The 25,602-nt window shown below is 55.1% G+C and overlaps 1 protein-coding gene across 3 annotated transcripts in view; it reads left to right on the top strand.

The window, feature by feature from the left end:
• SEPTIN9 (septin 9) overlaps positions 1 to 25,602 on the top strand; it is a 137,498-nt gene that overhangs the window by 38,742 nt on the left and 73,154 nt on the right. The window contains exon 1 of one of the 3 annotated variants that reach the window (XM_086762154.1): positions 211 to 325. The exons of the other annotated variants lie outside the window; for them this stretch is intronic. Coding sequence (XP_086618280.1) covers positions 232 to 325 — 94 coding nt within the window. The 5' untranslated portion in view covers positions 211 to 231. Of the gene's footprint in view, positions 1 to 210; positions 326 to 25,602 lie in introns of those variants that run through there. 3 annotated transcript variants of the gene reach the window in all.

Below are 25,602 nucleotides of genomic sequence, written 5' to 3'. Positions count from 1 at the left end.
TTTTTGCAACACTTCCTTTCTGCATTACTTTTTCTTTTTTTTTTCCTTTCCCATCCTCCTGAGCCCTCTAGACAGAAGGTGGTTCCAGCAGAAGCCGGGGCGGGGGAGGGGGTTTGGGGGGGGGCGTGAAGGGGGAAGCAGGGGGGAAAAAGAAACTGCTTTCTAGGTCTGGATTTCATTTGAGCCTCTCTCCCCCCGCCTCTGCTCCCATGTGCCGCGCGGCGCGAGGGGATGAATGCTGAGCCTGTTAGCTCAGAGCTGCGAGCCGGGAAGAGGGAGGAAAACAGCCGAGCTCTTGGCATGGAGACGCATTTCAGCTCTGAAGGTTGGCTCCTGAGTTCGCGTGTGTGTGTTGTGGTTGAGCTTGCTCTGCTTGCCAAAGTATCTTCCCCTGGCTTCTGCCCTCCCATCCTGCCTGGCTGGGCAGGAGCTGCCTGCGTGTCCCGCCGCCGTTCCTCACGGAATACCGGAGCCGGTGGCCGGTGACCCAGCGTGTGCTTCGCCTCGCTGGCCACGCGTCGGGGCCTTCGGGTTGGGGGGAGGATGGAGGGTGGTAAGCGGAGGAATGAATAACTCCATTTAATTCCCCAGCTTCCCTGCAAATCCTGGCTAATGGTGCATGTCTGAGCGGTTCCCAAAGCTGCTCCCACGTACGCCGAGCCATCGGGGAGCGATGTGGGAGCAAGCTGCATCTGGGATGGCTGCGACCGCGGCTGTTTGTGGGGAGAGGGGACAGGCGGCGTGGCATCGCCCGCGAGGCTCGCTCTCTGCATGCGTGAACCGGACAGCCCGGATCAAAGAGGGAAGGTGAGGGAGGGGGTGTCTGTGCCGAAATCATGCTGCAGCCCCACGGTGGTTTCCCTCCTCCCGCCCCGCGTGGCGCGGTGCAGCTCGCTGCCCTCCGGCACACAGCCCCGGGCAGTGCCAGGCCTCTTCTCCTGGGTGTTCCCAGCCGGCTGCTGGGCATTGGCTCTGGGAGAGAAACCACAGGGATGAGAGGAAACGCTCAAGCCAGGGTGGAGCGAAACCGCGGCCAGAGAAAGCTGCTCCCATGGTTGGCCCATGCCAGACCTGCAGGGCCCCGTCTGGGGACGTGCTGGGAGCACCCGGTGCCCTGGGCGAGGGCTTACCTGCAGGAGCATCCTTTGCTCCTCAGATCTCTGAAGAGCACAGATGGCATCTTCTCATCCCTGCTTTCTCCTCAGGTTTGAGCCACTTCCAGGCGTTCCTGAGAGCCACTGGAAGCTCAGAGCCCGGTGGGTGTTTCAGCGGTGCAGGGCTTGGGGCTGGATGGCCTCTGCTGCTGCATGCAGGCCTCCGCTGCGCAGGGACAGCTTGGTCCCACTGTGGCTCGGCCGTTCACATCTCCTGTTACATCCGCCGTCCTCCGCACAGAGGTGATGGGGGGCTCTGCAGAGGGTCACTGGTGAGCCAGGGGACTCCCTAGTGGTGTGATCCGCGGCTCTTTGTTCTGGAAGAGTCTCAAAGGTGGGTTTTTCTCAGCCTTTGAGCTGCACATTGCCTTCAGCTGCTGTGAGAAGCCCAGAGCCCTCATACCCAGGCTGACCATCGCCTGCTCCCGAGGCGCGCAGCACCCAGGGACGCGTAATGGGGAAGAAGAGTGCAGGCGACCAGCGGTGCTGGGGCTTGGTGTGGGATGCTGAGCACAACCCACCCTGCCCTCGCGTGAGCACAGGGTGGGCTGTGTGCTCCACGGGACCCCGGAGCTGTGCATGCCAGCTCTGCAGCGTTTCTGATCCGCGGCTCCGGCATGAAATCTGGGATGGAGGAGTAGGTGGTAGAAGGGCTGGTGTTGAGTCTTCCCCTCAGACCCTGGCTTGGAAGGGTCAGTGCAGGCAGGGTAAGCCGCTCAGCGGGGCAGCGGCAGAGGGGATGCAAAACCCCTGCGTGGGGGCAGAGGAAAACTGGGCTCCAGGACATTCTGTGCACAACAGTGACCACATCGCTGGGTCACGCCGTCGCCTCCCAGGTCCCGCACGGATTCACAGGGCGAGCCGCTCGACTCACAGTGGTCCTGCGGCTGCCGGCACGTGCATGCTGTGCCAGCCGGTGTCCCTGGGGGTCTCACGGGGTCGCGGGTGCTGGCGCTGCCACGCTGGTGGAGGAGAGGAGCCGGGGCAGAGCTCAGCCTGGCCCAGGCCCCCCGCCCTGCTGCAGCCAGTGATGGGACGGGGCAGCGGCCGCAGGGCCCTGGCTTTGGTGACTAACCGAAAGATGACTCAGATGAAAGCAGATCCGTGCAGCGCTGGGGGCCACATCCCGTCACTGCTCTGGCCCTAAACATGCTTTTAATTAATAGTCTGCTGTGGGTGGGAATGGCTGACTCCGAGCGGAGTGTGGGGCTGCCATATGGGGCGAGGGCACCCCAGGGCTGGTGGGAATTGGGCCTGGCCTCTTCTTGGAGGGCTTCTTCCCCACAGCTGCTGGAGCTCGGCATGTCCCACGGGGTCTCCTCTGCCTGGGGGGAGCTCAGGCGTTCCTGTGCAGAGCGGTGTCCCCGCTGCGGGATCCTCTCTCTGAGGATGACAGGCACCTCGTGCTTCGGGGGAAGGCGTCAGAGGTGCGAGGTGATGCTGGAGCTCTGCGACTGGATCACTGCCGGCAGTGAGGGTCTTCCTTGGTCTCTGTAACGAGGTACCAGTCTCAGGGGTGCCTGTGGGTGCTGGTACAAGAAACACAATCTCATATCATCTGCTGGTCCCTTTTCGTCTGGTTAAACCATCTCCCACAGATTTCTGCAACCTAATACCACACAAAAAGAAAAGCCTTAGCTCTAAATTATTTTGTTTCCAGGGATCCTTCCCCCACGGTTCTGGGGCCAGGGAGCTGTTTTTGGGGCTGCTGTGTTCCTCACCTCTGCTGCTCTGCTCTGCTCTGCTTGCTTTGGTGGCAGCGGCCTGGAGATGGCTCTCCTGTCTTTCTTTCCCCAGCAATCGCCTCTCTTGGCTCGTCCAGATCTTTCCACAAAGCTTTAATCCCTGATGCCATGGGGCCCTTCACCTCTTGTTAAAAGGAAAGGACGGGCCCACAGCACCCTGGGCAGTGGGGGTTCTGTTATGGTGATGATGGGGTGACAGGATGGGTGCAACCCTGACGGGTGAGGAGGTCTGATCTGCCAGGTAGATTATTAACGTCACCTTTAAAATTGCACTGTGAAATGAGATTTTTTTGAGTTAACAAATGATGAGTCGTAGCTGTAACACCTGACTGGGATGAGTGGCATGTGTTAGGCAGGGCCCAGCAGCGGGCAGCTGAGTGCTGTGGGTGCTGGAAGGCAAGCTGCTCAGCTCCAGCAGAAGGATGAATCATTTATTAACCCGTCGGCGATCATTCGTAATTTTTCAGTTAGATTTAAATCCACTCTGGCTATGTTTGTGTGTGCGTATTCGTACAGAGCGTAACATGGTTTTGTACATCTGCGCGCCTACACGACTGGAGCAGCGAGGAGATGGCCCCTGTTCGCGGTGTGCAGCTCTGGGAGCCTGCGCAGGGAGTGGCTGCGTGGAGGCAGCGCATCCGCAGGGTCCTCAGCCGCCCGGGAAGCACCGCTGGGCAGCGGGAAAGGACAGCAGGGACCCTTTAGGTGAATGCTGGAGGTGTGAAGGGTTTCTGGGAGGCAAAGTGCTTGTTTCTTCACTTTTCTTCACAGAAGTTCATCTTTAAAATGGCTGTAGCAGGGCAGAGGGGTTGGGGTTGTTTCCAGTCGCTCCAGCTATTTTTTCTGTCCCAGGTCTCTCAGTGTCCCTGTTATTCCGAGGAAATGGCAGATGAAAGCCTGCCATGTTTCTCTCCAGTGGTGTTCTCACAGCTAGACACCTTTTACTAGGCATTTTTCTTTTTTCTCTGGCTGGCAGCACATCGCTCGCATGGCACATCAGATGGGGCACTTATAGTCTGGATGGTTCTGCATCCTGTTCCATCCCACTGCGTCCATCCAGCCCTGGCACCCGGGACACCTTCCCGCCCGTCCTGCCTTTGCTGGTGGCTGTTGGCCTGTCCTTAGCTCCGCTTCTGCTGTCCATGTCCCTGCCTGGTGCTGACCCCCGTCGTTGCTGCAGCGTGCGATGCCCTGTTCCGTGAGGCCGTGGGCTGGAGTGCTATGCGCTGTAGAAACTGCCCGCAGTTTCTCACCCGAGTTTCTTGCCCGAGCGTTTACCTTCATCCGAGGTGCCCTGTAGTGATCCGTTGCGGCGGTGGGTTTTGGCTCATTTAACAGTAGGTCCGCGCAGGCCCCCTACCAGGGAAGGGTTTGGGTTTCCCGAGGCTGCGCGGTTGCCTCTCAGTTGGCTGCGTTCGCAGCGTGCTCCGTGCGGCTCCCAGCCCGCTCTCGGCTGCCTGGCCAGCGGATGCATTCCCGCAGTTGTCTGAGCCATGTTGAGGTATGAAGCATTATCCATTTCCTGACGTCTGCTCTTAAACCTGCTGGAATTTCTGCTCATCCCCATTAAATACAACCCCGCTGAGGCACAACTCATCTCTCGCCTGACAGCACAGGTAACGCGTCTCGACACCACTCTCCTGAGCTTGGCTAACCCCGTGGCAGGAGCTCCTTTGCTGCCTGCTCTCCTGCTTTGTGCTTTGCCGGACGGCTCGGAGCCTCCCATTCCCATGCTGCTGGGGTGAGGGAGGACGTTTCTCATGCAAGTCAGGGCACTTCCAAGGTCCAGCATACCATAATGCTGACTAGGAGCAAGTACGTAGTTAGGGAAGTATGTCTGGGTCAACACATGTCTTCTGTTGCCTTAATGACCTCAGAAGCCCAATATTGATGTCCCGTTGGCTTCTCCACGCGGTACTTGCAGCTGTAACTGATGGACAGAGTGTTTGGTTAGAGAGCAGCCATGCCTGATGCTGCGCGCGCTGTAGTCGGGCTCAGGGCTCTGTGGCCCGACCCTGGCACCGTACGGGCGGTTGGGCAGGTCCTGACGGGCAGCGAGTCCCGCTTTAGGAGCAGACTTACACCGAAGAAAATTGAGGTGAAATTTCTTGCTCTGCCCCAGATTTTGTGTAAGGTTTTGGGAAAAGGCATTTGTGCTCCCATCCCCTTTGATTTTTGGATTTTTGGTGTTCGGGTCTCTGCACTGAGGCTGTCCGTAGGCAAAGCGGGGATCGCAGCAGTGCCTGCCTGCGTGGGGGAGCTCAGAGGTGGAGCTGGGAACGCGAAGCTGTTCTGACACTGCAGCAAAGGGAGTTGTGAGTCTCTAAACGTCTCAGTCAGCGACATGGACAGTGGGATAGAGTGCACCCTCAGCAAGTTCACCGATGACACCAAGCTGTGTGGTGCCATCGACACGCTGGAGGGGAGGGATGGCATCCAGAGGGACCTGGACAGGCTGGAGAGGTGGGCCCGTGCCAACCTCATGAAGTTCAACCAGGCCAAGTGCAAGGTCCTGCACCTGGGTTGTGGCAATCCCAGGCACAAATCCAGGCTGGGTGGAGAATGGATGGAGAGCAGCCCTGAGGGGGAGGACTTGGGGGTGATGGTGGATGAGAAGCTCAACATGAGCCGGCAATGTGCCCTTGCGGCCCAGAAGGCCAACGGCATCCTGGGCTGCATCTCCAGCAGCGTGGCAGCAGTCGAGGGAGGGGATCCTGCCCCTCTGCTCTGCTCTGGTGAGACCCCCCTGCAGCGCTGTGTCCAGCTCTGGAGCCCCCAACATCAGAAGGACGTGGAGCTGTTGGGGAGGGTCCAGAGGAGGCCACGCAGATGCTGAGAGGGCTGGAGCAGCTCTGCTGTGAGGCCAGGCTGAGAGAGCTGGGGCTGTTCAGCCTGGAGAAGAGGAGGCTCCGGGGAGACCTGAGAGCGGCTCCCAGTGCCCAAAGGGGGCTGCAGGGAAGGTGGGGAGAGACTCTTCAGCAGGGCCTGCTGTGACAGGACGAGGGGTCATGGTTTTAAAATAGAGGGAGGGAGATTCAGACTGGACATAAGGAAGAAATGTTTTACACTGAGGGTGGTGGAGCACTGGCCCAGGTTGCCCAGAGAGGTGGTGGATGCCCCATCCCTGGAAACATTCCAGGCCAGGTTGGCCGGGGCTCTGAGCAACCTGATCTGGTTGGAGATGTCCCTGCTCCTGGCAGGGGGGTTGGACTAGGTGGGCTTTAACGGTCCCTTCTGTCACGGCCCACTCGGGACTCGTGATGGTCCTTTTAATGCGATCTCGAAGTGCAAAATTACGGTGAACACGCCAAAGGGGTTGGTTTCAATCAAACAGCACAAACTTTATTATTTTGCCCGTAAAGCGGCGTGCAATAGGTGAAAGGGAGTGAAAAGGAAAAGTAAAGATAGGGAAGGGGAAAAAAAAAGAAGATAATAGCTACCACCGCGGGTCCAAGGCGTCCCTATGGTCCCAGGTCCAGGCAGCGTCCTGCCGGTCCTCACGATTGATGTCGATGTCGATCCTTGGTGGGGAGAGCTCTTCGGGGGTCTCGTTGTTAGGGGTCGACCTTTTATGCCAAGTGGCAAACCTTGCTCCTCCTTACTTCGGGGATCTCCGCCTGCTCTCGGCCCTTAGGATAGAAGTATTTTTTTTTTGTACATTATAATTAGCAAAGTTCCGTTAAAGGACACTTTCTCACCGTTGTTTTTGAGACAGCAGTTGTGATTCATCCTCCTCGATAGCAGCTGCACGGTTATCTCTGCCAGTTTTGACAACAGGGATGAGCCGTGGCACCTCTGCGCCACTCTGTCTGCCGCTTCAAGGATGTTGTACATTTTGTTGTTAGGCCAGAGTCGGCCTTGTCCATAACCGCTCCGTTTTGTTCCCAGGAGGAAAAAAAAAACAACTGCATCTCAGGCAGGCTGCTCACAGCAACTCATGTCAAGTTGTGAGCCTAACTTTTAGGCCAGATCAAGTCCATAGTCCGCCTGGAAGTCCTCGATGACAAGGTTGAGACAATACTGGTTTTCGATACTGGTTTTCTGACCGACCCTTACACCTTCCCACCCAAACCATTCTGTGATTCTAAAACAGATGTGTGTGTGTGGGATCTGAAGCTGTTCCACCCAGACTACTAGTGTGTGATGGCTGCTCTGAACAGCCGATGGAGACAGCGTCCTTTACGTACACGCTTAGCTGATGTCCGTGGACAACAACCCCTTTACACTGAGTTTCTTGGGCTGTGCCTGCTGCTTCTTCCCAACGACTGCTATTTGCGAGGGCAGCTTCCTTCCTAAGCACCAACACTGAAAATTGATTTCCCCGAGGTGGCCTCTGGGTGGGATGTGGTTCCCTCTCTGCCTCTCCTCTAGCACCTCAGGTGGCTGCTGTTGTATTTTTGTCCTGCGCTGGCACCCGGGTGTGGTGTCCCTGACACGTGAGCCGTTGCTGCTGGAGGGAGCTGCTGTTTGAGGGGCAGGTGGGGTGACATAGCCCTTCAGTGTAACGTTCCAAAGAGCGATGGGACGCTGACGCCAAGAGTGTTGCTAGAGACCTATAAACAGCTCTGGTCTGTGGCTTGGGGGAGGATGATTTTACAGGTGAATAAAATGCATTTGTTTTACAAGGAATAAGCAGGCAATAAACCTGAAAGTGCGTTTTTTCATAGAATCGTAGAAGAGCCCAGGGTGGAAGGGACCTCCAAAGATCACCTGGTCCAGCCTTTCAAAAGGGAATCCCTTTCAAAGGGAGCCTGGATGAGATTATCTTGCGCTATGTTCAATGGCATCTTGAAAACTTCAGTGATGGGGACTCTACCATGTCCCTGGGGAGGCTGTTCCAGTGATTGATCTCGCTGTAAAAAAGTCTTTATTTTATCAAAATGAAGATGTAATTTTTTTTTCCTCTTCCTTGGCGTGGTCTGCGTCCACGTGACATTGGCTCTACACAAACAGGTCTGTATGAATTCTGTGGTTACGTTGTTACCAGACACCTTAAACTAAAGCAGTCGTTCTTGGGGCACATTCTGACTTCCGGTGAAACCAATCTGAGGAGTGATAAGTGTGATAGCTTTGATGCAGGATTTGTGGGGGAGCTCGCCGTTAGCTCTGCAGCATCTCCAGGTCGCTGCTTTGACCACGAACTGGCAGGAACATTGTCGCTTGAAGCTGTGGAAGTAAAGGTTTGTTTGCGTTCCTCTCCTGGCTGTCTGATCTGGAAAATTAAATCATACCATCAAGACAACCAAGTTTGATCTCTGGAGCACTGGAGCGGAGAAATACTCATATTTTGATTCTCTTGTTGTTGGAAATGTTGATTCTTCAAAAATCCCGCTGGGTTTGGAGAAGTGGGGTCAAGGCACAGCAGCGTGGGCACCCTCTGGCGTGGCTGCTGATGGAGGTGCTGGTCCATATGTTCAGAAATTCCTCTCCGCTTGACTCCCCGCATGCTGGACTCCCCCTCCACGGCTCCCCAACCTGGGGCAGCATCTGCATAGGCCTCTGACAGCCCCGTGCTGGCAGCCCACCCCCTGCCAGCTGGCGTTGCTTGCCTGCATGCAATGCTCTGCTCTCCGTCCTGATGAGTGCAAGATGTGCTTTTTTTTATTAGTTTCAGATGCTTTTTCTTTCCAGGGCTACGTGCTTCAAGTCCTTAGTCATGGTGCTGGAGCAGGGGCTTTGGTGATGTGGGCAAGACTTGAAGATGAGGAGGGAGGCTGATGTGGGGGTTTTCGGGGCCAGGGCATGCGCTCGGTAGGTGCTGGGTGTTTTTTTGAACGGCTGATCCCTTGCAGTGGTGGGACCTGCCCAGCATACAGGGGGTGGAGGGACGCAGTGGCTGAGCATCTGTGATGAATCCGGAGCCTTGGTCAAGGGCAGTGTGCGTTTGAGTCCCTCTGGGTGGTTTAGCAGGATGAATTGAAAGAGTTAAAGTCCTGAGTGCTTGGCAGGGATGCTTGCTTTGAGGAACACCTAGGAAGCTGGAAAGCAGCTACTGAGGAATCAGTGGTGTGAAACTGCAGGTTGAGAAGCCTGGATCAGGACTAAGCCCCAGGCTCTGAGCCCAGGGCCTGTTTCTGCTTCACCATCAGACTGTGCTGGGCAGAGCCGCACAGTGGTGCGAGTAAGGCTGCTTACGGTGCCCGGGTCTGGGATTTTGTCCCTGTGCTGTGCTACAGCAAGGCATGGGCTCCTTCCATTTTGCTGTCTCTGAGATATTCACATGGACTTTGAGGTTTGGGCAGGTCCCTACTGGAGATCAGGGGAGCAGCCTGGCCCCATGTGAAGGTCTGTATCTCTGCACCTTCCTTAGAAGCATCTGGTGCTGACCAGTCCATCAGCTGTTGCACCAGCTGGTCCCTGGCTCTGCTCAGTCTGTAAGCAAAGAGCTTTCAAGATCTTCTCATCCAAGCAGTGCTGGAAACACAGAGCATCATACTGCCGGTCCCCTGCTGCCTGGCCTAGCGGGAATCCTGGCTTGGGAGGCTCGTCCCAGACCATGGTGGTGCTTTCTCCTGCCCAGGAGTGCTTTGTGTGGACCGCCCTGTCACTGATGTTGCTGTGGCAGCGCTGTAGGGACCCCAGCTCCGGTCAGCGTTTTTGGGCGATGCCTGCTGTGAGTGTAGCTGGAGCTGAGGTCCTGATGACTTGTACAGAGATGGAGTGAATGCCTGGGACTGGACAAGTCATCAGCCTCACATCTCCCAGTTCCCAGTCCGGAGACCTGTTTCCTTGACTACACTGCCTGTAAAGGAGAGAGAAGAGGCTTTTTAAAGCGCTTCAGCTGGCCTTTGCAAGCCCATACACTGTAAAGAGAGCTCCAGGAACTCCTTGATGCTTTTTTAGCACATATGTGGAGGGGATCCCTGCATAAAAAGCATCTTGGCTGTCTCCACTGACCACCTGAATGCCTCTGAGAAGTATGTACCTGCTGGGGCTGCATGATAGGGGCCCCTGGACTGACTTTGCAAATCCCACGTTTCCAGTCAGGTTGTCAGCAGCTGTATCCCAGTGATCTTGGTCACCAGTTTCCAGTGGGCTAAGGATGGATGTCATCATCCCCAGAGGCTTCAGTCTTACATCTCTTTGACTCCCAGTGACTCATCCCTGTCCCCAGGGGTGCATCAGGGCTGGGAACGGGGTGCCCCTGGGCCAGGCAGGGATGTGACAGCCTGTGGGACCCCTGGATCCAGGACAGGGCAGGGATGCAGAGCCTTTGGAAGCTGAGATGCCTGGATGTGTGCCGTGCTCCCAGGGGCAGGGGGCTGTCCGCCGGCTCCCACCCCGGGCAGGAGGGGAGGGGATGCACTGGGTGCTGCCTCTTTCCCTGCCAAACCCTGGCTCAGGGGGACTGGAGGCGGCCAGCTGGTGCTGGGAGGTGATGGTGTCCCCTGCCCCAAACCTCTGCCCGCGGTCCCATCGCCCACCCCCTGCCCAGCACGGGCTGATCTCCCAGGGAGCTTCCTGTGCCCACTGGCTTGGATTTCACCTCCAAAAGCAGGCAAGGGGCTGCCATAAAAAGGCAAATAACTGCTGAGGATGTCAGTAAATTCCGATACGTGCGTGTATGGAGGGATTTTATTCAGGGGAAAATGGTTAGGTATTTCTCACTACGTTGCTAAAAGCATCTGGGTGCCCCTCTCCTAAACAGATCCGCTTTTTGGCACAGCTTGTATTTACCAGTGAGTCAGGATTTAAGCGGCGCTGGGAGGGAATGATTGTGGCAGTGAGAAGCTGGGCTGCTGGAGGCCTTTTCCTGCTCTTCCACTAAATCGCTCTGTATTCTTGCGTAAATCATTTAACACGTGTGCTCTGACTTCCTATATGGAAAATGAGGCAGATACTTTCCGCTTTTCATAGGCACCTCGGGATCCTCTGCTTGCGAGGGGTTTGTCATGACAAAGCCGGGAATTCGACCCCTTTGAGACAGTAGCAGTGCCGTGCGGGGCAGGGATGGGATGGGATGGGATGGGATGGGATGGGATGGGATGGGATGGGATGGGATGGGATGGGATGGGGTGGGATGAGGCTTCCGGTGGGGTGGAGGAAATGGCTGGTGTTGATCCGAGACGTGGGGCTGGGGAATAGCTGAACATCAGGCTGGAGACACGAATCGTTCTCACTGGATCCATCTCTGCTGGGGAGCACAAGCCAGAGAGTGAGAATATGGGATTTATTCCCAGGCCGGGATGTCCAGCCCTTAGTCACCGCAGGCCTGGCAAGTGCAGGCAGCTTTCTCTGGAGGGGGCTCCTCCCTGCTCTGCTCAGTACCAAGAGCCATCTGATTCTCCTCTGTTCCCCAGGGAGAGCGAAGGGGACATAAACCTGCTCCTCCTGCCCTGCTGTCTTCTGCTGATGACCTTCAGCTAGATCATAGAATCATAGAAACACTGAATGGTTTGGGTTGGAAGGGACCTTCAAAGGTCATCTAGTCCAACCAGATCTGGTTGCTCAGAGCCCCGTCCAACCTGGCCTGGAATGTTTCCAGGGATGGGGCATCCACCACCTCTCTGGGCAACCTGGGACAGGGCTCCACCACCCTCAGTGTAAAAAATTTTTTCCTCATATCTAATCTAAATCTACCTCCCTCTATTTTAAAACCATTGCCCCTTGTCCTGTCACACCAGGCCCTGCTGAAGAGTCTCTCCCCACCTTTCCTGCAGCCCCCTTTGGGCACTGGGAGCCGCTCTCAGGTCTCCCCGGAGCCTCCTCTTCTCCAGGCTGAACAGCCCCAGCTCTCTCAGCCAATCAAAGCCCTCAAACATTGCCCCCTCTACCCCTGAGACGACGATGCTCTCGTGGTGTGGGCCTGCCGTTTCCCCCAGTTTGTCCCCTTGATTCCCCTCTCCGACCATGAAGCATTTAGCGGTTTTGCTTTATTGCTTTCCTTCTCCCCTGTGGCTTCTCTGGGCTCCGCAAGATTGATGGCACTTGGAGCAACAGGGCGAGAGCCGCTGCTACGGAAAGGCTCACCAGGAGGGCTGGTGTTTGTGTTCGCTGATTTATCAAGAGAGAGGCAAAGCAGCTAACCCTGAGGGCAGATGAACCGTTGGGCCAGGGAAGAGGTGGTCTTCAGCACCTAAAATATTTACCATGTCATTCCTCCCTTGGATTTCCAAAGGTTCAAGTGGAGAATTGACTGAACCCAACTTCAGCTGCATAAAAAGGGCTGGTGGACATCTGCATTGCCAGCTGCTCTCCAGGGAAGGGGGCCCTGCTGGAAATGGCAGGTGAGCAGTTGGTTGGTTGTGTTTTGAGGTGTGAGGTTTTTTTTTTTATTTTTCCCAGAAACTGTGAAAAATTCCCAGTGGGTGGAGAGGGAAAGTGAACTGTGGAAATGGTGTGTCTCGTGCTCTCAGTTGAAACACACCCTGGGGAAGGCACATCCTCCACAAGAGGAACAGCAGCACTGGCCACGAACCAGGAAACCCTTCCCTCCCCGCTCCCTCTGCGGTGAGAGCTAAGTGCCGCAGGCGTCGTTTCCGTGTGGAAAGACTGTTCCTGGTTCCTCCTCTTGTACCTCTTCACCCTTTGGGACGCCCACTGGAGCAACCTGTTCAAGTGCCGGTTGGGCTCCAGGGCGCTCTCCCCATTGCTCATCAGCTTTTTTTTTCCAGCAGACTGGTGTAACTGGTGGTGCTGGGCTCTGTGCTTGGGCTACTTGCTGGTGGTGCTGTGAGAACATGGGACGCGTTGCTGGATCTTGGGTAGTGCCCTTGGTGTTGGCTGAGATACCTGGTTTGGATGCTTTGCTCCAAAGAGGTGTGTCGTGGCATTGGCCTTTGTTTGGCTCGGATCCACCCGTGCGCCTGGCGCTGTTCTGAAGCTGGTTGCTAAACCTGGCCTTTTCTCTCATAGTTCATCCCCAGACTGGTTCAGAGCCACCTCTGGTGTCCTCTACTTGCTTCTGGTGCTGCTCTGCAGCCCCCTCGCTGTCTCAAGGCTGCCCGGAGAGGGGGTCCTTGGTGTGCATCTGGAGAGGAAACGTACTCTTGCCCTGCACGAAGGCAAGAAGGGGACGGCCAGCGGTGCGGGGACCGAGGGGTGGAGGAAGGGGATGTGCAAGGGCAGGCGATGCAGCGGTGCTTCAGTTGAGGAGGCTGAAGGGCTGCAAGGCAACTTCATGGGCAGGAGCAGTGCAGGCCTGGGGGAAGAGAAGATGGAGCCTTTTGGAGAAAAGGACCTGGGAGGCAGAGGGAGGGATACTGGGAGGGCTTTGCAGCAGAAGGGGTGGGGATTCAGTCTGAGCTCTCCCTTCCTTGGCTCCATGCCTTCCTCCCCCTCCTCTCGCTGCGTACGGTGTTTCCTCTTGCAGGAGAGCAGAGACCAGACCCCGCTCCATCTCTGGTGAAGCCCAGGCTTGCCTGCTCGCCCAGGCCTTGCTCATCTGCCAGACCCTGTGAGCAACTTACTCCTTTTCTTGGATAAACTCCCCTTGTACCAGGCTGCGCATTCTCCCGGTGGCCACCAGCCCCGTTTCTGCTCTGCGCCCTTGGTGCCCTGGCAGCAGCGAGCGTTGCACAGCATAAATGGTGGGAAATCCGGTTCTGTGCCAGACGTACTGCTCGAAGGCACCTTGGCTGTGCTCAGGACGTTCTGCTGACAGATTTCCCATGAAATAAAAAGTGCTAGCCGTTGACATACAAATGTATCCGAAGCATAAACTTTTACCGTCAAATTTCGCTGCTGCTGGCTTAAAATCCAGAGGCAGTGTAACAGCTTTAGGGGGCAGAAGTTACCAGAACGTTAGCAGAAGTTCACACTGTGTTTGGAGTTGAAATTCAGGTTGCTGCTTCTCCAAGCTCCATACCTGCATCCCTCGGGAGCCGATGCGTGGTCCCGCATGGCCGGGAAGGACCGGCAGAAGCAGGACCATTCCCTCACTGCCTCTGGCTGCCTGGGAGAAGCCGTTTGAGTTAATGGAGCTGTCTCTCACGCTTCCTCCTCTGCTTGAACAGGAAATAGGAATCAGTTAAACCCTGTAGGTGAGCGGTACCTGTGGGATGCACGGAGTGTGGCAGCCTGAGCGGAGATGGTGCAGGAAGCTCGGGGGCACCAGCTCCACCTGGACCCTGTGTGCCTCCTCTCTGCGAGGTCCTCAGCTTCTGGGGACTGCCACGTGTTTTCCTGTGATCACTTCAGATTTTGGCCTCCAGGTCCCTGACTTGTCCCTTCGTTGCCTCTCGGGTGGCATGAGTCTTTTTCTTGTCTTTAGGAAGGCGAATGAACGTCAAGGGCTGCTGGTATCTGTGAAGCTGCTCGCTGAGGCTGACTCTGCTCACAAGTGAGCATGATATTTTTTTTGAGCAGATACGTCAGATCCATCATCAAAATAACCCATCAAAAGCATCCTTTCATAGCCCTCTCATTCACATTGCATGAACCTAAACAATAAAGCCAGGCTGCTTTTCAGTCCTTTTCCTGGCCTGGAAAAGAAACGGCTTCAAAAACAACCGACAAACCTGGTGTTTCCAGCAGAGACGCAGCGTTTGCTCTGCAGGGAGCTGGTCTTTCTCCGGAAGCGCTGGAAGCAGCCATTTGGATGGAATACCTCGCTCATCAGCTGGATCTGTTGTTGTGAACAGGAATATCTGACATTGCAAGGACTTTGCTGTTTTCCCTTAGATAGGAAGTTGCCCTCTGGGTTTTAAGAGTTAAGGGCAGATTCTCGAGTCACATGGTCTGCGAACTCCACGAACTCCAGCAGCCAAGAGCGTATTCCCTCGCAATCCTGCTGCGCTGGCGTTTTACTTGGGTTACATAAACATCCCCGTTTCACAGATGGGGCCGGGACATGCCATCCGCAAACTGCTGACAGCCCCTCGCAAGCCGCGGGGCTGCACCACGAGCTTCGCCAGCCCCGCGATGGCGGGGCGGGATGGGAGCCACCTCGGGCAGAGCGAAGCCGTGGGGATCCCGCTGTGGGGCGCGTGCTGTGGCTGCAGGTCAGCCCGGTGCCTGCTGCTGAAGAAGTTGTTGGGAGCCGATTCAGGCACAGCGAGAGGCTCAAGCCAGCAAGGCTGGGGTGCCTGCACAGCGAAGGTCATCCTCAGGAGTTTTGACTTGCTTGTGTGGCTCTGCTGAAGTTCCTCACCTCCTTGTGCCTTCCTAACCCCCTCCTGCAGACGCAACTTTCCACAGGTTCCGTAGCAGGAGCTGGACCTGCACGGCCTGCAGCACCACGATCGGGTTTTTCTCTCTAGGAAGGCGGAGGAGTTGAGGTTTATTTCCGTGCTGGCAGGCACAGGAGGATGCCACACCTCTGGGAGCTCCTGAGGACCGGGTGGAGCGGGACAGCGGAGAGGCAGAAGGGGGGGATTTGGGGAGCTGTGTGTAGTGGGTTTGCCTTGAACCCAGGGCACTTGGGATTTCCAGGGGCTCTGGTGAAGGAGAGCAGCAATAAATCTGGATCATAAATAACAGTCCGTTGCCCTTCTACTGATTTCTGACACACTCTGCTTTTCTGACAACAAATGCAGCAACGGGCTGTGATCCACAGGGACTTCTCTTGGCTCAAGCTGCGAAAGCGCTCGCTGCAGGCTTGGCTGCAAGGAGCCTCCAGCTTGGGGTGTGAAGGTCAGAGGGGAGCGGAAGCAAAAGCACAGATAATGCATGGTGGGGCTCTTCCACTGCCAGGCCAGGACATTCTGTTGTCCTCAGAACTGAGCTCTGGGAAGCTTGCTGAATGATGCTGCAGCTGCTCCTACGGGACCTTCCAGTGCCGCAGCTCCAGGAGAGCTGCGCAGCTCCCTCAGGAAACACAGACCCAGTAATTCTGTAAATGCCTAACAGGTCTAACTGCTGGGGCTGGAAATTCACCCTTGGTGTCTGGTGTGGGCTGGGGGATCCCTTGCGATAGAAGACAGACAGCCATCCAGTCTCTCTTTGGATGTGGGGGAACAGAAGAGTTATCATCAAGTAGAAGATCAAGAGCGGTAATGGGATGCAAAGAAGTCCCTGTGTTTGGGATGGGAAACTTTTCAGGAAGCCCAAGATGGTGTGAGGCATCTAGACCCATGTCTGGCTCGGGGTGTTTCCCCCTCGGAGATGCCCAGTTCATCTGCTGCTGACCACCGTTCCGCCACGTAATGCAACCTCCAGTCAGACCTTCCCTGGCAAACCTTGGGCTGTGCCTTATGGGGAGAGGCTGCGGCTGGTTCCAGTCCCTGATTCCTTATAAGATGAAGTTTTTACTTCACTTTGTTCTTTTGTGAGCCTTCCTTGAGTTTTGCCAGCTTTTCTCTCTATTAGCTAGAAGCAGAAAGAAAGCACTGCATTCAAAATGCTTTTTTAATGCCTAATTCAGGAAAATAAAGAGAATTGTTTGATAGAACCACTCTGTCTGTGAGTAATACGCATTGCTAAGGATGCGCAGAGGGAGACCGCCCGGTTTTGCGGACGGGCATGGGTTGTCTTCGCATTCTCAAGTCTGCAGATGCTCAAGATATCTGGCATGCGAGAACTGGGCTGGACTTTTTGCCTTCTTTAGAGACTGGAAGCAATCCAGTCTGCCAGTTCCTGCAAGCTGATCCTGTGGTTTAGTGGATAATACTGATCCTTGTTCAACTCCCACGCTTCTGTGCCTTGCAAGCGAGAAGGGAAGGCTTTGCAGAGCTTGTACTGTGCCGGGATCCCAGCTCATCGCTGTGGAAGGCGGCTGTGGAGTGCTCGCTCCGTAGTTTTAATAAAATGTTTGTTATTGCACAGCAATGGCCGTAAAAATCCTGGCAGGTTGTAGCTGGCCAGCAGTGGCAGCAATAACTGAGGAGCAAGGGTTGTTTCTTTGAATTCAGTGGAGTGTCTTCACAAGGGCATTTACAGGAGTTTGACTTCTGCTGACGTTGTCATCTCCTCGGCCAGGGCGAGCGTGTCTATGTTCTTGTGCAGTTGTGATGCTGACTGTAGGCAACACACAGTTGACTGAGCTCAGGGACCAGGAGCTCATCAATCTTCAGTCAGGATGGCTGTGGAGATGAGCCACACAAACCTGCATTTTCTCAAGCGATCAGCAAAGCTGCTGAGCGATGCAAATCGAAGTGACAGCCAAGTCAGGATGGATCCAACAGAGACAAGGCTGCAGGCTTTATTCTGGGCCTGCACCAACATGACTAAAAGTGAATCCAAGTGTCCCGAACCGAATGTCATCCTCAGCAGACCAAGGATGATCTCATGCCGTTGTGTTCGTATCTCAGGGAATGAGCAGCTTGGCGGGGTTGGTGAGGCTGTTCCTGGTCTGCAGAGCAGAGCTGGGACAGCCTTTCTCCAAGAGGCGCAGAGGGGATGTGGTGTGCAGGAGGGTCTCTGTGAGCATGGGGCAACGCTGTCAGTGCTAGGATGTCCCCCAGCCTCTCTGCCCTGAGAGACAGCGGGGCACAGATGTGTCCCCTGGAGAGGGTGGAAAAATGGGTCTTTGTGTGCAAGGGTTTGATTCAGATGGGCCTCATCTAAGCTACGAAATGCTGATGCTTTTAGCCACATCTGACGTGAGGGTGCTGTGGCTGTGTGACCCATTGGCCCCCATCTGTGGGTTAAGCTCTGTTGAAGGTGTTTAACGAAGGCAGGACGGAGGTTTCACCGAAGAGCAGGACAGCAGAGAACAGAGGGGAATTTGCGAGTGAGCCCTGCAATTGTGCCTGTGCTCCCGCTTCACCTCGATCTGTGGATATACAGAAGATAGATGAGGTGAGCAGATTTTGGTATGAACGTGGCTGGCAGCAGACACAGATCGGGGATTAAACATGTGCGTTGCAAGAAAGGGGCTTTCTTGAGGCAGACAGAGAGGCCTGCTGTTGCCGCGCAGCCCCATTCGTCTGCAGCTCTGATGCGAACATCATTATCAACGTGTTTATGTGAAGCTTGGCTGCAAAATGGCTCATCATCCTCCAGTTTTTTTTTCAAGCCAGTGTGTAGCTTTACTAAATACTCCTTTTATTGTGCTGCCAGGGGCTCTCCCTGAGGCCAGGAAAGGAGGTGGCCTGCTTGGCCGCAGTGATATCTGGACCGGAGGTTCAATTCCTGTGTGTCTTAAATCTGTCTGCAGGCTGGCAAGCAATCAAGTGGGCACCTCTTTCTCCAAGTAATTGACTGCTTACGTGCAAAGCATCCTCTAGCTGCTTTCACGATGCCTAGCTCACCAGAGCTGCAGGAAAGCATGCCTCTGCCATCGCGCTCGCAGACCTCGCTGGGTGCCCGGGCTGTGGCAGGGATGGCAAGGACGGGGACAGCCCAGCCCTGCTTCTGCATCGGGTCGCAGTCCTTGGGTCTGGGCGAGCGCCCAGCGCTGCTCGGGCTGTTAGCACGTCTCTGCGGTGTGTGAAATAGCTGTCCGTCCTCCAGCTGGCAGGCAACGCTCTATCGAGTTACAAGCGAGTGTTGCGGAGAAGACTTGTTTGGAAACCGCCTAGAGAAGTGGAGCCGAAGCTGCAGATGAGATGCCCCCGGATGCGCAGGCCTGCAGCCGGAGGGCTGGGGCTGGTGGCAACGGCATGCGTCTGCAAAGTGGCTAAGGGTCCTTCTTGTGGGAGGGTGTTGGTGATACGTGGAGGCACGTGTTTCTGCTCCCTCGGGACCCGGGCACTAGATGGAGGCGGCAGGGCAGTTTTATTTGGCTCTCAGGAATGCTGTCTGGTCCTTAAAGCAACCAAACTGGGAGTACTGGAGGCTGGAGGTAGAAGGCAGAGCTCAGGTCTGGCAGTTTACTCCCCTGTGCTAACATAAACACGGCTGTGTTGGTCTGCCCTGGGATTTCTTGGCTGGAATAACAATATCCCTGGAGCTTACAGACACTGCCAGTCCCTGCAGAAGGAGAAAGGCTGATGTTAACACACGCAGCACTTACCTCCTGTCGTTCCTTTATAAGGAAAAACACTTCAGATTGTGTTTCTACCTTATTTTAACTTCTCCTAAACAAAGGCCGTTGAATTCCACTGGTGGAACATCTAGTCCAACGCTCCCTGACCTGATGTGGTTACTATAGGTGCTAGCACTGCAAATTAAGATGGGTTATTAACAAAAAGTCAGCGGGGTGAGGCTGAGCTCACCGGGGAGCGTGCAAGGTGGGGTGGCGAGCGGAGACAGCCTGCCTGGAGTCTGGAGATGGCAGAAGCGATAACGGCAATGAACACCATGCGAACTTCTTACTGTGGCGTGGCTTGGTGCAACGGCAGCGGCCACGTCTTGTCGGAAGGAGAGTTTGGCCACTTCCCCTTTCCCTTGGCGGCAGGGGTATGGGTGCACGCAGAGGACAGGCTGCGTGCGAGCGGGGTTAGCCCAGCCCAGCATGTCAGTACGAGGGAGCAGACCCAGCGCTGCTCGTTCAGGACATTTGGACTCCGCTGTCCTCGTTTAGAAACGTGAGTGGCAGAGCTAATTGCCTGGCAGCCTGCAGCGAGATGCTTTGTATGACTGCCTAGGGAAGGGGTGTGTCCCGCAGCAGCTGGCAACGCGGGTGCTGCTGGAGCATCTCTGAGTTTCACCCGATTGCAGGACCCCTGAACTCAGCCCATCCCCAGCGGTTTACTGTCCTGTTCGTTGGGGGATTGCCAGCGGGGAATTTCTCTCCCCCTCGTACTTCTCGCTGGAAACCTCCTCCTCTCCCTCCTGGCTTGGTGCCGTCTCTCTCTGTGGCTGGTGCTCTGCCCCCGGCATGCTCACGGGCCCCTTTCCCATTTAGGGAAACACTGGACAGCCCCTGCTTTTGGCCAGCTTGCAGCACATCTCCCAGATGATTTTTTTTTCTTTTTTTGGATCCTCTTTCGTTTCTGGAGGCTGAAATCCCCAGAGTCCCCCAGCTGCATGCGCTGGCTGCGGCTGGTGCCGAGAGATGGCCCTTGGAAAGCGGTGCAGGGATGGGGGGGAAGCCCAGGTGTTGTCCTGCCCTCGATGAGGCTTGGTGTTGACAGCCTCTTCTAGCAGGCGGGGTGATCCTGAGGACGGCAGTGACAGCGTCAGGTCCCTCCTGCAGTCATGATTTAACCTCAGCATGAACACGTGCCCCGCAGCGGGGAGCCCGCGGGCGCGGGGCTGGGCACGGGCGAGAGCTGGGGCAGGCAGAAGTGGCTGAGCGTGTGCAAGGGAGGGGGAGTGGAAGGAAATTCCCCTAAACCTCCTATTGAATCAGGGTTGTTTTTTTTTAAGTCCAGATTTTTAAGTCAATTGTGCAACTTCTGCATCTGTAGAAGAGGCTGAGTCGGTGTCAGCGGTGCTGGGTACCCGAGATGTCAGGGGGAGCAAGGGCCGGTGTGCCCATGGACCCTTCTGTGGACCCCTTTGCCCTGCTCTGGTTTCCCAGTGGGAGAGATGACTGGAGCCCGAGGGGAAGCCGCCGGCAGTGCTCGGTGCTGCGCCGACACCTCAGCGTCCCTGCTGGCAGTTTCCCTGGCGTTTGCCAAAGCCTTTAAAAAGAAAGGAAAATTGTGTTCGTTCTTCCTCTCCTTCCTTTCCGCCTGCCCTTGTGTCCCGCTCCCGCTGAGCGCTGAGCTCCCGCGCCGCGGCCGTGCTGCCGGGAGGAAGCTGAGTGGGTGTGGGGTTGCGGCTCCATGTGGGAACTGTTCTTATCAAACTGCTTTCTGTCAAAAAGAAATAATAATAATAATAATAAAACCCCTGATGGCAAGCAGGGAGATCAGGAGGTACAGCTGCTCCCGAGGCCTGACCTGCAGCTCGTGGTCCTTCCCGAGCCTTTCCCCGGGGTTTTGGGGTCTTTGTGCTGCGGCGGATTTTGTTGCGTGCCTGAAATATCTCGGAGGAGCGGGGAGAAACAACTGGGGGCTGGCGCAGGGAGCAGCTCTGAGAAGCAGGGGAGAAGTAGAAGAAAAGCAAGTTTTCTGCCATGAGCTGGTATATTTATGACTGGAAAGTTTTGGGTTGAAAAGGTCGTGAGCAGGCAGCTGAGAGAGCAGCGGAGGCAGCGGCTGTAGAAACCACTCTCCCGGCTTGTGCCCCGCTCTGCAGCAAGGACGGGAGGGTCCCATGGCGGTCCGGCGGCCCCGTGTGATGGGAGAGGGATGGGAGCACCGGAGGGGTGAAGGACAGCGCCCAGTGCAGGGGGTGCACGTGTGGGGTGGCAGGACGGAGTGGGATTTGCACCCGTGGCAGTGGGCTCGGCGTGGGGAGCCCGTGCTGCGGCTGCCTCCTCCCCTCGCGGTGCGGGGATGGAGTTTCCAGCCCTGCCTCGGCCATCACGCGGAAATGAGACATGCACATCTGGAAGTGCAGTGCATGCGTGTAGCGCTGCCAGTTTATTTATTCCTGCAAATTCTCCCCAGTTAGGGACTGCTGGGAAGTCTGCAGTAATGGAAACGGCCTCTTTCCGAGGGGTTCAACGTTCTGCCTGACCCTTGCCTCCCTTTTTTCCCCCCTGCAACTACCATCGGCGTGCAGGCTGTGGAAATGGGGCCTTCCCTGCCTCGAGGTCCAGGCACTGCGGTTTTTTCTGGCGTCGGACGCACCCCCAGCCGCACGGGATGTGCAATGGAAACGTGCTGTGCCATGTGTGTTAAACTCATCAGCGGAGGAGCAAGGTTCCTGAAGCCTCTCGTTTCTACTAAACCATCTGTACTGTCACGCGGTGCTGGCTTTTGTGCCTGTTTGGTCTTAGTATTAAAATGCAGTAATTAGCAGTTAATATTTTTAAAAATAATTAAAGTAATTAAGTTGGTTTTCTGCTTGGATCCTAAACTGTACCTCCCAGTTTCTTAAGAAAGTCTGAAAGACTTTCCTGAAACTAAATGAGAAGAACAAGGGCATGAGACTGGGTTTGTGAACTCAGTGAGGTTCAGGCAGAAGCAGGTCCTCATCCTCTTTCCATTTCCTTCCCCCGCGAGCATCCCCCGCTGTTTCATCAACACCAGGGAGTTGTGCTTCCCTTCCCTTCCCAGGCATGGGGGCTGCCAGCCCGCTCTGCCTGTGCGGTGGGGACCCCCGGCCCCCCGCCCTCCCGGCAGGACCGCAGCGGCTGAGCTTGCGCTCGGCCCGGGCTTGAGATGGCGTTTCCCTTTCCAAGCCCTTGGCGCATACGATAGCCGGAATCACCAGCACGGTGTGAAACGTTTCAAGCCGGGCTCTGGTGTTGGCGTGAGGTCGGTGTGGCCTGCAGTGAGCTTGTCCCGTGCGTACAGATCACCGGGTAAACGAGCAAATTGCCTGTCAGAGTCGATGAGGCCCGGGGTGTGTGGGAGGGTGTTTGTAGGGGGCAGAGATGTGCCCTCCCACCCAACCATGTGCCCCTGGATCCGAGCGCGGTGGGTGCCAGTCTGCAGCATCCTTCCTGCTGCAGGCAGTGGGACCGGGTGCCTGGTTTGAATCCCACCTTAGCGCTGGTATAAACCCAAGGTGGCTTCATTGGGCAGCAGGGGAGAAGAACTTGGATGCGTGAGGAGCAGGAAAGACTCAGCTCTGTTTTCAGTTTAGCAGGGTGAGAGGATAGATGTTGGTCCTCCACTTGCCCTGCTCAGCGTAACCACGTGAGATGCAGTCCCTTGTCCTGTTGTCTTCTCCTGTTCAAGAACAAGCCGGTACCTACTCTGCACGCTGACTTAACGGAGTTAAACCTAAGGAGAAGTTCAGCCTTGATCTCGTGGGGCCTCTCAGCTCCAGGGTTGTCCCAGATCACCACGTCTGCTGTTTCCCCTGTTTGTGCAGTGAATATCTCAGAAGCTGTAGGCTTGGGGACCATTCCTTCCCACGTCCCATTGCATTTCCTACAAGCAGCCATGCCCCGCCTTGAAACCTGTTTGGCTTTTTGCTCCCTTGATTTCACAGTGGTCCCTTTATATCTCCCATCACTAGCTGTTAAAGTCTTCTTCTCATTTCCAGCTCTTATTGACCTGTTTGTACCATAACCACGTTTGGGTTTGGTTTGGGGTTTTTTTGTTCCCTCGGCAACGGTGCTCTTTGCCCGCAGCAGCTCTCTCCTGTGACACGTCTGCGTGCAGTGCTTCTTCCCATCCCATCTCCACCTTCAGTTCTGCTCGCTTTGACTGATGCTGGGCAGCCAGGATGACTCAAGATGAAGCACCAGTGATTTCTGCTTTGCTGCTCAAAGTGTCTCATTTACTACGTCTTAGGAGGACGCTCGCGTTAACTACATGGTGTCCCTGGCTCACGGTCATGCTGGGACCCACCGATGCGGCGAGGTCCTTCGTGCTGATGCACTTTTCATGAGCAAAGGCTTTATTAAAAGCCCTTTAGGTACTGATCTTCCATTGTTCTTCCAGATTTCATTCTATTTCTCTTATCCAGTCTTCAAAGTTACCTGAGCCTTTCTGCACAGTGCCTGGCTCTGCATCTGTAACAGGGGCTGCGTAGCTCTGCGGCTACGATGGGATGAGAGCTGGCCACATTTCCTTGATCAAGAAAAACAGCTAATTTTCCAGAAATCTCAAATCAGCAAACTTATTTTGATTTTTTTTTTTAACTTTTCCCATGATCTTAGTTTCCTTGCAAATCAGGGGAAGTGTGACTAGCAGTGCAGTGCAGCTGTCCTCACTGCATTTCCTACTTCTTTGGAAGCAGGAAGAGCTCAAAGTCTTGGGAGAGAGCCTTCTTTTGTGACAATTCCTGAGTAATCAGCAGGGCTGGATTCATTCCGTCATCTACATGAAAGCATGGGCGGAGGTGATGGGAACTGTGTCTCTGGTTTTCCTTCCAGAGACCCCAGCCACTAACCCTGGCCCTTCCCAAGGAGCCGAGGACCAGATTCGGCACTGCTCAGCACCGCAGCCGGCTCTGGTCTCGTTCCCTGCCACCTCCCCGTTTCTGAGTGATTGCTGTTACGCGCCTCGGTTTCCCCACTTGTAACGTGGAGATCATTGCACCTCTTCCTGGTGGATTCGGAAGCAGAAATGTTTTTGGAGCAGAAGCACAAGAGCTCAGAAGGTGCAGGGAGCTGAAGGGAAGGTAATTGCAACAGCCTTTTTTTTTTTGGCTGAGGAAGAAGAGGTGTGACTCGCCATTCCTTCACCTTCAAAGTCTGCCTTCTCTGGGTCGTTCTGCGTCTCTTACCACCTCTTACCCTGCGCTGGTGCTGCCCCTCTGACAACAGCCGAGGGGACGGTGCAGCCCATGCTGCCCTGTGCTCCGGCTTGAAGCAATGCCCTGGGGATGCTGGACCACGGCAGATGCTGGGGGTTGGTATCGCATGGTGCAAGAGCCTCCACCCACGAGCTGCTCCTACTTGCAAAGGCTGGGAAGGATGGTTCATTGGTGATCAGCAGGAAGAGAAGACGTTTGGACTCTCAGTAGACACATGAGGTGGTTAATAATGATATTTAGCTGCTCCTACGTGGTACTTTTGGTCAGTAAGTCTCAAAGCATTTTCTAGAAGAGGCCAGAATCAATAAGGAGTTTTGTTTTTTAATTAAAATAGGAGGAGGAAAGGGAATATGCTGTGGGTGAATAACCTGCTGTTGTGTACGAGATAATTTAAGATTCAAGTAGCCACAGTGACTCATGCCACCCAGTCTAACAGAGCCTGACTCTCATGACTGCAGCAGATCATGCGAGCGATAAGAGCTGTGCGGGTTCAGAAGAACCTTGATTGTGGGAGGCAGAAAATCTGCCTGAAAAACTGCATTCTTAGCAGCTTGCAAGGAAACTGCACGGTGCTGTGTAAAATGAGTGTGGATAGGAAAGTCCCTCTTCTGCCTTAGCCTGTCTCGGTAAGGGAGCTTCTAACACCGGTACCTACCATCTCCTTGGGTTTTTTTCCTCTCTTATGTTTTTTTTCTCCTTGAAATGACTTCCTTGGGCTGCTGGTGTCAGGGCAGAGGCAGTGACGAGCACTGGCTGCTGCTGGAGGAGGTTGTGGAGGATCTGGAGAAGCCCTAGAGGTACATCACAGCCTGCAGGCACCCAGGGAACAAGAGTCAAGGTTTCGTGCATCTGCCGGCTGTCAGGGCATCAAGCTAATTTTAGTTTGGTATCTGTCACCAAGTGATCAGCAGATTTTACAGTCTGCCTTTTCGGGGGCAGGAAATCACTTCTAGGCCAAGAAAACAGCTTTGCAGGAAGTTTATTGCTCATCTGAAGAGCAGCGATGGTGAAGGAAGAAAAGCTGGGCAGTCAGTGCCCTCGGTGGCCGGGGTTCGTAAGGAAACAAGAAATATTTTCCTTGTAATACAGCAAGGAGAGTCATTTACTTAAAATCCTCCTGCAGCCTGTGGTTTGTGGAACAGGGGTTGTGTCCTGGACAGCAGTTGCTGTGTACAGGATCCTGAAAGTCCCAGCCAACCAGGAGCTCAGGGTGAGTCCTCTGGTACAATAAAAATAGCTAGGGAGCCCCTTGGGTGTGTAAGCAAGGGCACGGCAAGCAATAGAAGAGACGTGATCGGCTCTCTTTCTTTCAAAAAGTGACTTCTCTCTCTTTACTTAAAAAAAAATATCCCACAACAACACTTGTGGAAAGTTGGGAGAAAGGAGCAGGAAAGCCAGATAAGTGACTAAGGATGGAAGAAAATACCTGACACAAAGGAGGGAAGGAGCAGAACCTGATTAGTTCATCAAAGGGAGTGTAGGTGATGTGATCAGCGTGGGAGATCTTTCATCAGGAGAAGGCTCAGGGTCCGTCATCTCCTCCATCTATCAGACAAGGGCAAAGCAGGGCCTATGCTGAAGCTGCATTTGGGTGAGCAGTACGACACGCTGTGCTTGCTGATGGGGAGCCCCAGAAACAAATTCCAGGGGAGATGGGGGATTGTCCATCCCTC

This window comes from Chlamydotis macqueenii, chromosome 18 (genome assembly GCF_036417535.1).
Source record: "Chlamydotis macqueenii isolate bChlMac1 chromosome 18, bChlMac1.mat, whole genome shotgun sequence".
Classification (NCBI taxonomy): domain Eukaryota; kingdom Metazoa; phylum Chordata; class Aves; order Otidiformes; family Otididae; genus Chlamydotis; species Chlamydotis macqueenii.
Note: the sequence above shows the minus strand (reverse complement) of the source record. Positions and strands in the feature narration are given on the sequence as shown.